Consider the following 13,204-nt stretch of genomic DNA (forward strand, 5'->3'; position numbering starts at 1 on the left):
TTTGCTTTGTGTTTGCAGATAATTTAATGAAAAATCTACAAAACCAATGTTTTATTCTTTACAGTGCCTTAAGTGTTAATTAATACACAAACTGTATGTATTTATTGGTTTTATTCAATCCAACCATGTGAGTTTTTCCAACTTTTATTTACATTGCATACATTTTTACAGTCTCAAATGTTTTTTTTACATATATGTTGACACCACACTGGGGTCAAATGGTCACTGGTTTGCATTACATGTTGTCTGAAATTGCAATATTTTGCATTTTAAATGCTTCAGATGACCAGTTGCACAAACATAAGTTTGAATGAACAGAAAAATGCAAAATAAAAACAAATAATTTACTTTATTTCCTTTTTCCTGCTTTTTTAAATATAAAAATGAAAAACATTTCTAAGCACATTTAGTACATTCCATGTAATTGAGACAAAACTCCAGTTTTCTTCTCATGTTTTTACTGTTTATTTCCTCAGAGTATAAATAGACAAAAGCGGAAAATCAAACACATTTGTTCAGTGTTTCAACTGAAGGCACCAGATGAGCAAAGCCCACAACAGAACCAGGATTTCCTCGATCTGTCTTCATGCCGGCCATTAAAGCCAACCCCTTCAGTCAAAGAAGCAACCATGCCCCGTATTTCATTTTGGACATTAAACATAGAAGGAAAAAAAAAGTTAAAATAGTGAATCAAATCTCCTTTCTTCCTCTGAATCTCTCTCAAGATGTTCTTGATGTTCAGCTGCTAACTTCATCAAATTAGCTTAAAAACGCCGCAGGGTCACCAGGTAAATCGATCGGGCTGATTTCCTGCAGCGGGACGTCGATACACAAAATAAAAAGCAGGTCTCCGCTCCACTGCCGTCCCCCCTGGGTGTCTGAGGCTAAGTGGACTTTTGGTAGAGATCCTCCGTCACGCCAGGGCGGTCCTGGGGGGGGAGTCGACCCGTTTTTAAAGTGCAGGACTGTCTCTCGCTTCGAGATTAAACTTCGGGTACGTCCGTTTTCAGTGACACGAATCTCACTTTGCAAAAGACCTTTTTTTTTTTTCCAAAGAGGCGGTTCTGTGAAGGAGGGGTGCGGGTTGTCGGGTGGGTGCGCGGACAGAACCCTAAACGCTGTGCCTCCTGCTGTGGATCATAGCCATAATATGGCGGAGGTCCAAGCTCTTCATCATCACCTCCATGAAGTCTTCGTCGCTGCGGGCTCCTTCAACAAACTCCTCCAAAGACAGCTCACCTGTTAGGAGACAGAAAAAAATGCTCCAAAATAAGCCTCAGAGTCACAGTTTCCACTCAGACCATTAAATTTACCGTCACGGCAAAAAAAAGTGCACCCCCTGTAAATTCATGGGTTTTAACTCATTAATGATCTGATCTTTAACCGCTTGTAAAGTGATTAGATCTAATCTAAAATACCCTGACGCACTAAAATACATCCCCCCCCCCCTTGTTTTTCACCTAATATAAGGTCTACTGAAGTTATTTCTATTTGTTAAAAGAGCGAGACATGAGTGTAAAGTTTGTTTTAATAACGTGTGTAAATATCTGCTTTCCACTGCAAATCCCAGAATTTAAAGTGGCTGTATTTTTGTTTTTATGCAGGTTTGTGTTTTTTACTCAATTTGCTTTATAGCGACATATTAAACATTAAGCAAAACCCAATCCACAGACTTTCAAAGTAACAATAACTTAATTTAAACTTTAAACTTGCACTATATTAATTTTTTTTAAGTTTTCTCCTTTTAAGATGGGTTATAATAAACTCATTTTCTACTGCTAAAAAAAATCACTCTTAATTAAAGAATGTACACAACTTTCAAATGCAATTAAATACTGTACTTAGTATTTTTATTGCTGTTCAAAATGTATATGTCAGATTAAAAGTATCTTTTACAACCTTTAAGACGGGATCAAACATGCTTTTCATTAAACCTACATTTCTGTATTAAAATGCCCTTTTTATTATTATGATGATCTAAAATTTCAAATGTCATGTTTTTGTTTGCTGTAAGCAGAAAATATTCATAAATAGCAGAAATAAAGGCTTGAAAACAGCTTGTGTGTTTAGAGTCACAAACATAAACAAACTTCACAATAATACTCTAATTTATTAATTCTGACTGGATGTTGGCAACATTTTATGCCTCTGAAGTTTTTTTTTTAGGTCTTTAAACGTCGAGTTAGCAACAAAACTGCTTGATCGAACTAAAGACGGGTATTTAGGTCACATAATTTATAGTTTAAAGTTTGAAGAGAGGCTGTTTTCAGGCAGTACTCTAAGCAACCGACGGTATAAACTGTGAGTGAAGGTCACCGGGGACAGATGGGAGCCTATTATAGCCTATTTACAGAACAATATGTTATAAACATTTCCTCACTGCAATATGCTGTTCTTAAATGGTCGTCAGTTTCATGTTTAGGATGATTTGTGAAAATTGATGTTGTAACGGTGATCATTTTGACGTTTACAGTATCCTAAAATCACGTTTTAGTGGGTTTGCTCCCTCTTCCCTTTCTCTGAGATCTTTTCAAGGTTTTACCGTTTGATGAAGTCTAGCCAACCTTAATCTAATGGTCTGATTGTGTTAGACAGCTGCAATTCCTGGAAGTTGAGTTTTTATGCTTAAATGCTTTTAAGTTGAAAGTGAAATAATTTGAAACGGCCTCAATTATCTGTATGTTTTGATACAGATAATTGATATGTGTTTTTTTATGTACCTGTCATTTAATTTAATATATCTCTGTTCAATATGTAACTTTGCTGCCTCTTGGCCAGGACTCCCTTGAAAAAGAGGTTTTTAATCTCAATGGGATTTTTTCCTTGTTAAATACAGGTTGAATAAATAAAAATAAGTAAGAGTTGGTAACATTTATGAGTAAAAATGTTTAATTTATCAGTATTCACAGATTTACAGTTGGATTCAAGTTGGAGCTCATTGGGATTCTTCCTGGGTTTAAAGAAATGAGACGATGTGTTCCTTTCAGCTGACACACATTAAACTCCTGGCTTTTTAAAATGTCGCACATTGATCATTTGTGAATTTTGATAAAATAATTGATTAGAACGATTAATGATACTGTAGTAAAAGCGATACTAATATCTGCTAAACAACTTTTTTCCTTCAGAAATCTGACATGTTTTGTAATTGATTGATTTGAAACGAGTAAGTAAGCACTAAACTACTAAAAGTAAGACTTTTAGTAGTTCTGTTTTGTTTGAACTCTGACTTTTTCCCCCAGTTTTCTTAATGTCCGACTGGATTTAAAGCGGGATTTGTAAACTGGAATCGGACGGCGAATGTCAGCCTCTCCCACTCACCATCTCCGTTGACGTCAATCCTATCAAAGACTTTGTTGGTGAATTCCTCTGCGGTCGTCTCCTGATTGTCGTTCCCATTGATCGCCCGGATGGCCTGGAGGAGAGGGATTAAAATCAGCACGCCGAAACCGAAGGGTGAAGTTTGAGGGAGCTGCGAGGAGACGGACGCGGCCGTGACTCTACCTTAATGATGTTCAGGAGTTCGTAGCGGTCGATGCAGCCGTTTCCGTCCACGTCGTAGAGTTTGAAGTACCAGCGAAGCTTGTGCTCCATCTTCCCCCGCATCACCAGACTCAGGGCTGCTACGTACTCCATGAAGTCAATGTAGCCATCCTGCAGAGACAACCAACGTTAAATCTGACCCAAATATAAAATTATAATCCACAACTCTACCTTCTTAGATTTTAAAATTTTATTTATTTATTCAAATCTTTGAGTGAATCGGCACACGCCTTCCTGCTGATCCTTCGCCAGGACAGATTATCTCCTGGACTGTCTGTGTCACAACAATCTCTGCCTCCAAGCATCGTCTCGGGGATAATCTCTTTGTTCAATCAAGCACACAGATTACAGCAGCCTTTTGTTGGCTCAAGGAGGGAGTAAATTTAGCCTCTGAGACAGAAATCCTGTGACGACCCTGTCAGCCGCACAAAGTTACTCCCAATTAAACTGATCTGAGAGGAAGAATTGGGCCGAAAACTCGTAGCTGGGAGGTTGATTAAAGGCCGGCTGCGCTTGAGTGGACATAAACTAGGTTTAAGAAGTTTTCTGGTTGGATTGTGTTGCATAAATTTAACCAACCATACGAGAGAGAGAGAGATTTAAACTGTCATACTAGAAGTGTGTCAAGTTATTATTTAAAAAAACATAAACGAACACTTCATATGATTTACAGATTAACAGAATCCTGCAGCCTGTAAACTAATTTTGTGCCATTTGACTTTCCCCAATCTGGTTGTCATGTTTCTTTTGCTGCTGTTTCGTTTGATTAAATGCAGAGACACAGTCGCTGCAGAATGAAAATTAAACCTCCAAATTATGCAGTTTATGGGTTAGTTGTCAAGTAAAGTGCGGTAATTAGCAAATCTGTTCAGATGAAAAGCCCCCATTTCGATTATTAGTTTTAAAGCATGTCAAAAAAGCCATAAATAATTAAGATTTTGTCTCTGTGACATTTTAAAATTTTCAAGTGACTTTCAGCGATATGTCACTTTTCTTTTCCATTTTAGATTTCACATGCTTTTCTATCTGATGTGGTCAATACAATAATTTTTTTCTTAGGTTTCTTGTGTTATCTGGGTCGTCTTAATCAAAAATTTCATTAATAACGTTATAAAAAAAATTCCAAGTTGCTGCTATTTTTCAGAGCCAGCCCCGAATTTAATACGCCCTTAAGATGAATGTCTTTTTAGGGCCCCACATACCAATAAAGCCCCCCGAGACACTGCTGACCTAATTTTTTTTTGTATTGTCTATTTAACACAACTCTATTACAGTTCACCTGTGATTGTTTAAATTAAACACCTGTGTGATGTAGGCAAAATATAATTGATTCAATTACATTTTGCCTACATAAAAATTACAAAACAAAACACAGTATCAAACAGCACTCGGCATAAACTGTTTAAATTAGTATATTGTTAGAATATCTTTCAAGCTTTGAGGTTTTATGTATAAAACTGGACTTTTAGTGTAAATTAAACTTCTGTTGGGGCCTCCTGGCCAGCAGGGGTCCCCGCAGCAGATTCATTGTTTGCTTATACCTCCAGTTTTATCATAATTTTTGAATTTATAAGCAGAAAAGTTACAGCAGTGTAGTCCAGAGTTGGTCCTCATGGTGACCTGTGGTTGAGATGTTTCTGTGGTTCAACAAACCTTGTGAAGTGTTCCTGCAGAACCTTAATTTTTATACATATATAAAATTTATATATAATACATATTTTTATATATATAAAAATTATTTATATACAATATGTAAATAACTCCTAGAATAGAAACTAAAGCAAACACAATTAAACCCTTAGAGATTGCAGTGAAGTGGGTGTCTAAATTCAGGTTCTGCAGGAACACCTTGTTCTATCTATCTATCTATCTATCTATCTATCTATCTATCTATCTATCTATCTATCTATCTATCCAATTTTACGTTTAACAAATTGTTTTATTGTGATATATTGTTTGATTTCAAAAACAATAATTACATAAACCTATGCAGTCCCTTAAGTAATTACACTATAAAGTATAAAATGTTTTCAAATTTGTTCAAACTAAGCACCTAAAATTAATTACGGGCTTTTTTAAGGGCCCAAAGTAAAAATGTGGACACTTAAAAAGCATGTAAAGAAACAACTTTTTTATATATATATATATATATATATATATATATATATATATATATATATATATATATATATATATATATATATATATATATATATATATATATACAGATAAAGCACAGACTGTTATTAGCCACTTTAGTGATGTAAAGTTTTTTTTTTCATATTTTATTACAAATATTTACAAAGGCATGAAAATGAGAGGAAAGATAAAACATTACAATATTTCAGAGACATTTTATTGTTTTAAGTTTTTTTTTTTTTTTAACTGACCTTGTTCATGTCAAATGTTCGGAACATCTGCTCTATGTAGGCGTTGGCCTCTGGGTCCAGTCCCTTCAGCCCGAAGAACTGCTTGAACTCGTGCAGCGTTAGCTGCCCCGATGGACACTCCGTCATGAACTTCTTGTACCACAGGTGCATCTCCACCGCCTGCAGGTCGTCCACGGTGCATCCGTTTGAGTTGCCCATTGCTTTAACAGCTGGAGGTGCAAAACTGCTGCTGCTGCGCTGACCTGGCTGCCCAATTGGTCTACTGTGAAGCGGATCTTCTCCCTGTTCACAGTCACACGACACTGGGTCCTTTAGGATGAGGGTGGCACTTGGCAGGGGCCTTTTGTAGTTCACCAGATCTTCACGCCCCCTTCGCCCAGGCTCCTTGGCTTTAATCGCTGGCTGTAATCCAGGAAAATGCAGTTGATCAGCTTAATCCCTCCATTAAAAGGGCAGACCTTTGCCCGGGGGATGTGCTGACACGCACAATGCAGGTTTCATCCTTCACATGCAGATACAGGACACCCAGCATGCATCGTGGCAGATGAGACATACTGTTCTTTGTGTGGACTGGATTATTATCAGTGCAGCTTTAATAATGACCCAGCACAATGGAGAAAACCCTTCTGCTCCTCCCACCAGTCACACAAACATCTTATTTAGGCACTTCGGATTGTCTTAATTGTCCCAACATTAACCATGCGCACCAAGGTCTGCATAGACTCACTGAGATAGAGCTGCCGGCCGGTTCTTCAACCTTTCATGTTCTGACCTTCTGGGGACTTCCTGGGACTTCCTCTCCTTGGAAAATTGGCAGCGAACTGCTCGCCTGAGGTCCTTGCTGACGTCTTTCCCCCTTGGCATCCTGTTAACGCCTCTATGCTAATGAAGCAGCTTGGGTTTACTTCTTTAATCTATATAGTGCCCTACAACGGTGTCTACAGTCCTTGTGCGTTTTCACGTTTTATAATCTTAGAGGCCTTCACAGAACATCCATATTTATGATGACTTTAAATTACACTTTTTTAGTAGGACCTTATTTTTCTGTATTGAAAGGTGTTGATAATTATCTCAATAGATTCACATTAATAATGAATTATCCCAGAAAGCATCTGGTTAAATAGAACATTTTAAATAACTACTTATAGGTACAGATCTAACCCTTAACCCATCCATTTTGGTTTATTCTATAACATGCTATATGTTTGTCAGAACAAACAGAATAATGCCGTGTGTCTTCTCCAAAAAGCTACATTTCAGCGACTCTGCGTACTGCCTGTATTGTCTGTCTGAATTTCAAAGCTACTTTTATTATTTTATGCTCCTCAGTAAAATTTAGCCACTATCCTGCTCAGCGCTGGTTTTTACTGCCTCTAAAGGCAATCAGTTGCTAAAACAAATTTATGGGAATCAGTGAAGGGGGCCACACTTTTTTCTGTGTTTGCAAATCCACCTCATAATTATGACATTTTCTATACAGGGTGGTGGCAGCCTCATGGTGTGGGACGGGTCTTTATCAGGCACAGCTACAATGAAATGATTTATATCAAATTAATTTGTTAGAATGGCCTAATCAAAGTCCAAAGCCTAAATACCACAGAGCTTGTAGCAAGGCTTGTAAACTGATGTTTACAGATGATCTCCATCCAGTCACACTGAGCTGTTTAGCTTCAAAGATTGGGTTCACGTTTCAGCCTTGAAACTGAAAAATGCACTTATGATAGAAAATGTCAATCATAAATATAGTTTTCTATCATTGCGATGCAAAAAAAGTTTACGTGCAAAACCGCGAGCCAACCCGAGAAAACATTGGTCTGAAGCTTTTTCGAGGTCATGTGCAGCTTTAATTGTGTTTCCACAGGTAAACGAGATTACAGAGGATTAATGAGACTTTTATTTCAATACAGCTCAGGAGAGCAAAATCAAACAACCTCGGGAAGCCATCTGATCTCTGTCAGTGGGGGAAAATAACAGTCAAGTGGAGGAAGTATTGAATAAAAAAATAAATGCATGTTTTCAGCAGCTAGGCTATTAAATGTTAAGTACATTTTTAATATTGATATACAAAAATTGCATGTTCACCGCTTTCCTGGTGAACTTACCTGTTAAAATATAAAAAATTAAGACATTTAAAATAAAATAAAAAAAAGCAAAGCAGCAATTTAAACTGCAAAAATGCATAAACAATTCATATTCTGTATCTGAAAATTTAACTATATTCAACATGGAATATTTTAACAGAAACACTGGACAATGTGTATTATAACACAAGTAAAGGTTAATTTCTCCTGTAGTGTAATAATGTATATGTATTTCATATATTTCTTGGGAGTTAGTGTTACCCTGTGACACCTGAAGTAGTCATACCAGGAACAACAGCAAATCCTGTCATATTATGTAATCACATACATAAACATTTTGCTGTTTAGGTCATGCTCCAGGCCCAAGTCTCTCCTTTTTTCCTTCCTCAATCATGGTCAGTTTTCCTCCAGCTGTTTTGCAGTGTCCAGTTTGAGGTATTCAAAGTACCCAAAGTCACCGGTCCAGGCAGATGTTCTCGGTTTCAACGGTTCTCCTCTTCCCCCAGTGCAGATGCTGGTAGATGAAGTCAAAAACTGATGCTGTGGTGCGTGCAAACAGGCTGGTCCACTTCATGGCTGCCACCATCCCCTGCACGAAGCGCCCCACAAACTCCCCAAACAGTGTGGTGTAGTGGGCCAGCAGGAGCAGACTCCTCCCCAGCTGCTTGCCGTGGTTAATAATCAGCGTGGCTCTTTTGTCATGCCTTGGCATCATTGCAATCTGTGGAAATTCAGCTGAATTTTGGGTGTTATTCGTCCATTTGAGTCGAGATTTTTAGTCAGATGCTCCCTGAGGAGAAAACAGGTGCGTACGCCTTTAAGAGCGCCGACGTGCCTCTCGCAGATCGCCGCTGGCCAATCAGAGCAGAGCAGGATTTGTTTCCGGGAGTGTTTGGTGATGTGGCTTTAAAATCCATCCGAGGAAATAAAGCAAAAAAGACCCTCAACACTGGACGGATTTACCTGAGGAGCAGCTGCACAGGTGAGTTAAAGATATGTCATTAAAATAAAACAAACACACAGCTCGGACTGAGGTGTGCAGCACAGCTGTCATGCAGTAAAAAAAAGCAGGAGAAAGCTCAGGAAAGGCTTTCCTTATTTACCTTTAGCGGCGCTAGCTCGCTATGTAGCCCCCCAGCTAACTCGCTGCACCGTGGAAAACAGCAGCTTAGCTTTAGACGCTTTTCAGTTTGCACCATGCTCCGTCTCCGTCGTCCTTTTACCAGCGTATTTAATAAAAGATGGCTGCCTATTTTTTTTTTTAAAAAGCCCTGGAAGCCAACCGTCGGGTTTTCGCAGTTTAGCTAGCTGGAATCTTGTCTCTTCACCAGAAGATTCGCGCAGCCGCAGTTGAGGGTCCGGGAGGGAGTCGGCTCTTTGCAGTCCAGACCGGAAAAACATGGCTGAGGGAGTCTCTACCAATAGATTCACCCCCGCTTCTATCCTTTTTTAATTTCTCTCAACAACTCATTTAATTCGCTCTCAATACGCACTTTCAAAACTTTAGCTGCTTTTTCTCCAATTTTCCATCCAGGTCTTGCACCATGGCATGACAGGGATGTCTGTCCAAAAAACAAACAACATTTCTGTTATCTTGCTCCCCCTGAATTATTGAGATACATCAGGACATTATATATATAGTGCATGTAAACAAGGTGGTAAAAAGCTGCCTAATCCCAAAGAAAACACTGCAAAAACGGAACTAAAAATAAGTAAAATTTTCTTGAAATGAGTGTATTTGTCCTTGATTTAGGCAGGTAAATAAGATGATTTGCCAATAGAATGAGATTTTTGCACTTAAAATAGGAACAACTGATCTCCATAGTCTTATTTAGAGGGCAGAATATCTAAACATGTTATTTTAGAGGTCGAAATACTCATTCCATTGGCAGATAATCTTATTTACCTGCTCAAATCAAGGACAAATACAGTCATTTCAAGAAAATTTTACTTATTTTTAGTTCCGTTTTTGCAATGAACACCTGCAGATCATGACCACCTCAGCTGATTTCTACCGCTGTCCAACAAGAACATAACCAAAGCTCGAGCTGCAAAAAGAAAAAAAAATGTGATTTGTAAATATTTTGTGTTTTTCGGATTTTAATGGATGCCTTCAAGCACATGCGTCAAACCCCTGCAGCTTTTTGGACGTCTCTGTTTCAGCACATCTGGATCAAGCTGTTGGGTCATTCGCAGGACTTTGTAGATGTTGATAGCAACCATGAGGAGGTAACACCCCCATTTGATTCTGGTGTATTGGACCAGGAGCATGGCTGGACAATGCAGGACTGGAGTTAAAGGAAACTAAGTTTCTCGAGCTGCAGCTGTGGATGTTTTAACATTTTAGTACTACAAACATTCCCTAAACCCTCTGGATCCCCTACTGTTTTCCATGATACATTGCCTTGCAAAACAATTTCTACTTCTTGAATCTTTTCCATACGTTGCTGGAGTAAAACTAAAGTGTTAATGTTTTTCTCTGGGATTTTATGTGACAGACCAGGACGCGTACCCTGCAGAACAGTGTATGCCGAGTCAGTACTTTGCAGATGCATCATTTGCTGCAGTTCTCAGGTCTTTTTGAGTACGTCCTGCTAGCTTTGCTCATCTACAGACTGGAATGTCTACCTATTCTTTCCAAATGTTCATTCACTTGGATGGAGAGCATCTGCGAATATCAGCTTTGTCACAGATTCTCAATTAGAATTAGGTCTGGATGTGCTTTGATCTAAACTATCCCATTGCAGTTCTGGCTGTTTTATTTTGCTGGAAGTTATGAACTCAGCCCTAGAATCCGTAAAAGTGGGACGTGCCCAGCAGGCTTCATCTTAAACAGCTGCCTGCAGGCTTGCTGCAGAGAGGAAAGTTGACGCTTACGCGCGCAGATAAAGTCAGACTGACGATTATTTATGAATGCAAATATTTGTTAATGCAGGGAAAAAAAAGAGAAGGAAGGTATTAAATGTCTCTCTTTCTTTAATGTTTCCTCAGAGTCCCGCCTTTATGTTGAGCCGTCTGGCCAACGTCCTCCAGGAGCTTTCTGGAGAGGAAGGTGCAGATGGAAACCAACAGGTGATTCATTATGAACACATGAATTCAGATAAGTTGTGAAAAACAAAATGAGAAACGTCAGCAGCTGTTTCTGGAGCTTCTGAATGTGTGAATTAATGTGGCACTGCATGTGAGGTTCATTAATGCGCTCCTGTTTACTACTCGTACACAACTTCATTCCCTGTGTATTTATACCACTTCAGTTTGTCCATATTTTGTTACATCACATGAAACATAAATGTGTTTTATTGAGATTTTATGCAAAAGACCAACAAACGACAAAGAAAAACCAGCAGCCTTCTTGTTTGCTTTACTGCTATTTCCACATTTCATTAATTTTATCTGCTTATTGCAGGATTTATTTTTATTTATTTTTTATTGTTCTTATTCCTCAGACATAACTTTTTAATTTAAATTAGATACATGTTGCACTTTCTATCATTGTACCCTGGGAAATAAAGGTTTCTGAACCCATTTTGAATCAGAGTTGCACATAATTATGCCTTTTACTCTAATACGCCTAAATAAAAATAAATTTCCATTACGAAGACCATAGTAAGGCCCATTTAGTTTGCTTTCCTGCATGATTAGGGTGTTCCTCTGTTGCCACACACCTGATTTATCTGAAGTAATACGCTTCTTTAGCGCTCAAATGTACCTCATTAACATGACTTCAAGCGCAGGAGCCTGCTAACCAAGGGTTCATACACACAAATGCGTTGAACTTTCCAAAACATGCAGGACATCAGGTCTTTAGGGTTTGAGGTGGCCACCCCACATAAGGTAGAAGATGCTCTAGGCTCAGAGATCATGATTTGGCTTCATGTAAAATGCTAGAAAACTCTACGCCACCCCCCTAGATCAGGTTCCTGCAACCTTTTCAGTCTAAAGAGCCATTTTTCCTACAGTCTACTTGAATTAAACTCGTTCAGAGCCGCAAATGTTGCATGGCCTTTAGAAAAAAGACGAGTTATAACTTTTGATGAAGATCCACTGTAGGAAATATGTTGTCTACACTCTTTTATGTCTATTTTGAGGTTTAAAAAAAGAGGATGGACTGGATGTTGATATTTGTGGATAATGATGTAAAAACATCATAGATTCCAACATAATGAAAAAAATATTGATTTAAAATTAAATATTACTGGCACTTTTAGCATCGTAAAAAATTAAAAGCAATTATTCTAAAAAAAAAAATGCTAAAACCTGCATTTATTATCATTATTGCATTTAAATACCATAATAAAAATATAATTTGTGGCCAAAGTTATTAAGAGCCACTGTTGCAGACCCCTGCCCATGGGGAAGCACGCTGGGGGCTAAGTAGGGACCTAGGTGGGCTTTTTGGATTTACATTTGGGAAAAAGTTTGAAATTAATCTATATTCCTTTTAATTGTACAGTAAAGCAGCATTGTTTGTTGGTCTATGACATACCCCTCCCAAAAAAAACCTTTTTAATGGTGGTTTTTAAAAATGCAACATGTTAATAAATACCACTGCAAGGCTTTGTAAGAGTCATTTTGGTAAAAGACGCTACCTCAATCCAGGGTTCCTACAGCATAAGGCAAGTTAAATTGAAGACTTTTTAAGACTTTTTAATGCCACTTGAAATAAAAAGTTAAGACCAACTTGACGATAAACAAGATAAACCTGGTTGCGACAAATTCACCCAAATGTTTATTTTAACATAAACCATTACTTTCTGGCCCAGTAGACATGTTTAAAATATAGGAAGAAAGCTAAAAACACACAAATTACAGATATATTTTTAACAACTACTGAACTGAATTCACAAACTTTGTTTTGTTCCCTACTAAAATAAACTATAAATCAGTTTTAAAAAACCACAACATAACCGGTGCCGACTCTTTTTCGCAGCTATGGTCCGGCCGCAACAGTTTTTATTGGTTCCACTATCGGGACGGAACCAATAATGGTTACATTGAGCAGTTTGGTAAATTAAAAAATATATAATTGTGTCAATTATTTTACTGTTTGGTAAGGATTACAAAAATAAAATCCTATTTATGACCTGGTAACAATTTTAAGACCTAAGAAAGATTGATTTAAGACATTTTAATGCTAATTAAGGCCTTAGTTTTATATTACAGAATTCAATGCCTTTTTAAGACTTTTTA

The 13,204-nt window shown here is 37.8% G+C and overlaps 2 protein-coding genes across 2 annotated transcripts in view; one reads left to right on the top strand and one right to left on the bottom strand.

Moving 5' to 3' along the window:
* Nucleotides 1–441: 441 nt before the first annotated feature.
* Nucleotides 442–9,387, bottom strand: guca1a (guanylate cyclase activator 1A). Its single transcript, XM_021311052.2, has 5 exons — nucleotides 9,118–9,387; nucleotides 5,934–6,335; nucleotides 3,505–3,654; nucleotides 3,322–3,415; nucleotides 442–1,239 (listed from the first exon to the last, which is right to left on the bottom strand). The coding sequence occupies exons 1-5, from the start codon at nucleotides 9,211–9,213 to the stop codon at nucleotides 1,112–1,114; spliced, it is 870 nt and encodes a 289-aa protein (XP_021166727.2). The 5' UTR covers nucleotides 9,214–9,387; the 3' UTR covers nucleotides 442–1,111.
* Nucleotides 8,870–13,204, top strand: part of golgb1 (golgin B1) — a 28,385-nt gene continuing 24,050 nt past the window's right edge. The window contains exons 1-2 of the mRNA XM_012853408.3: nucleotides 8,870–8,996; nucleotides 11,006–11,086. Of these exons, the coding sequence (XP_012708862.2) occupies nucleotides 11,018–11,086 (69 nt within the window). The 5' untranslated portion in view covers nucleotides 8,870–8,996; nucleotides 11,006–11,017. The remainder of the gene's footprint in view (nucleotides 8,997–11,005; nucleotides 11,087–13,204) is intronic.

The sequence above is a fragment of the Fundulus heteroclitus genome, chromosome 17, assembly GCF_011125445.2.
Source record: "Fundulus heteroclitus isolate FHET01 chromosome 17, MU-UCD_Fhet_4.1, whole genome shotgun sequence".
NCBI classification, from domain to species: domain Eukaryota; kingdom Metazoa; phylum Chordata; class Actinopteri; order Cyprinodontiformes; family Fundulidae; genus Fundulus; species Fundulus heteroclitus.

What these genes read in the sequence shown, in the direction of transcription:
- guca1a (XM_021311052.2), bottom strand. Translation starts at nt 9,213, where the DNA reads ATGGTGCAAACTGAAAAGCGTCTAAAGCTAAGCTGCTGTTTTCCACGG. An exon ending in GCGAGCTAGCGCCGCTAAAG is followed by an intron (nt 6,336 to 9,117) that starts GTAAATAAGGAA and finishes CCTGGATTACAG; the next exon opens with CCAGCGATTAAAGCCAAGGA. An exon ending in AACTCCTGAACATCATTAAG is followed by an intron (nt 3,416 to 3,504) that starts GTAGAGTCACGG and finishes CCTCTCCTCCAG; the next exon opens with GCCATCCGGGCGATCAATGG.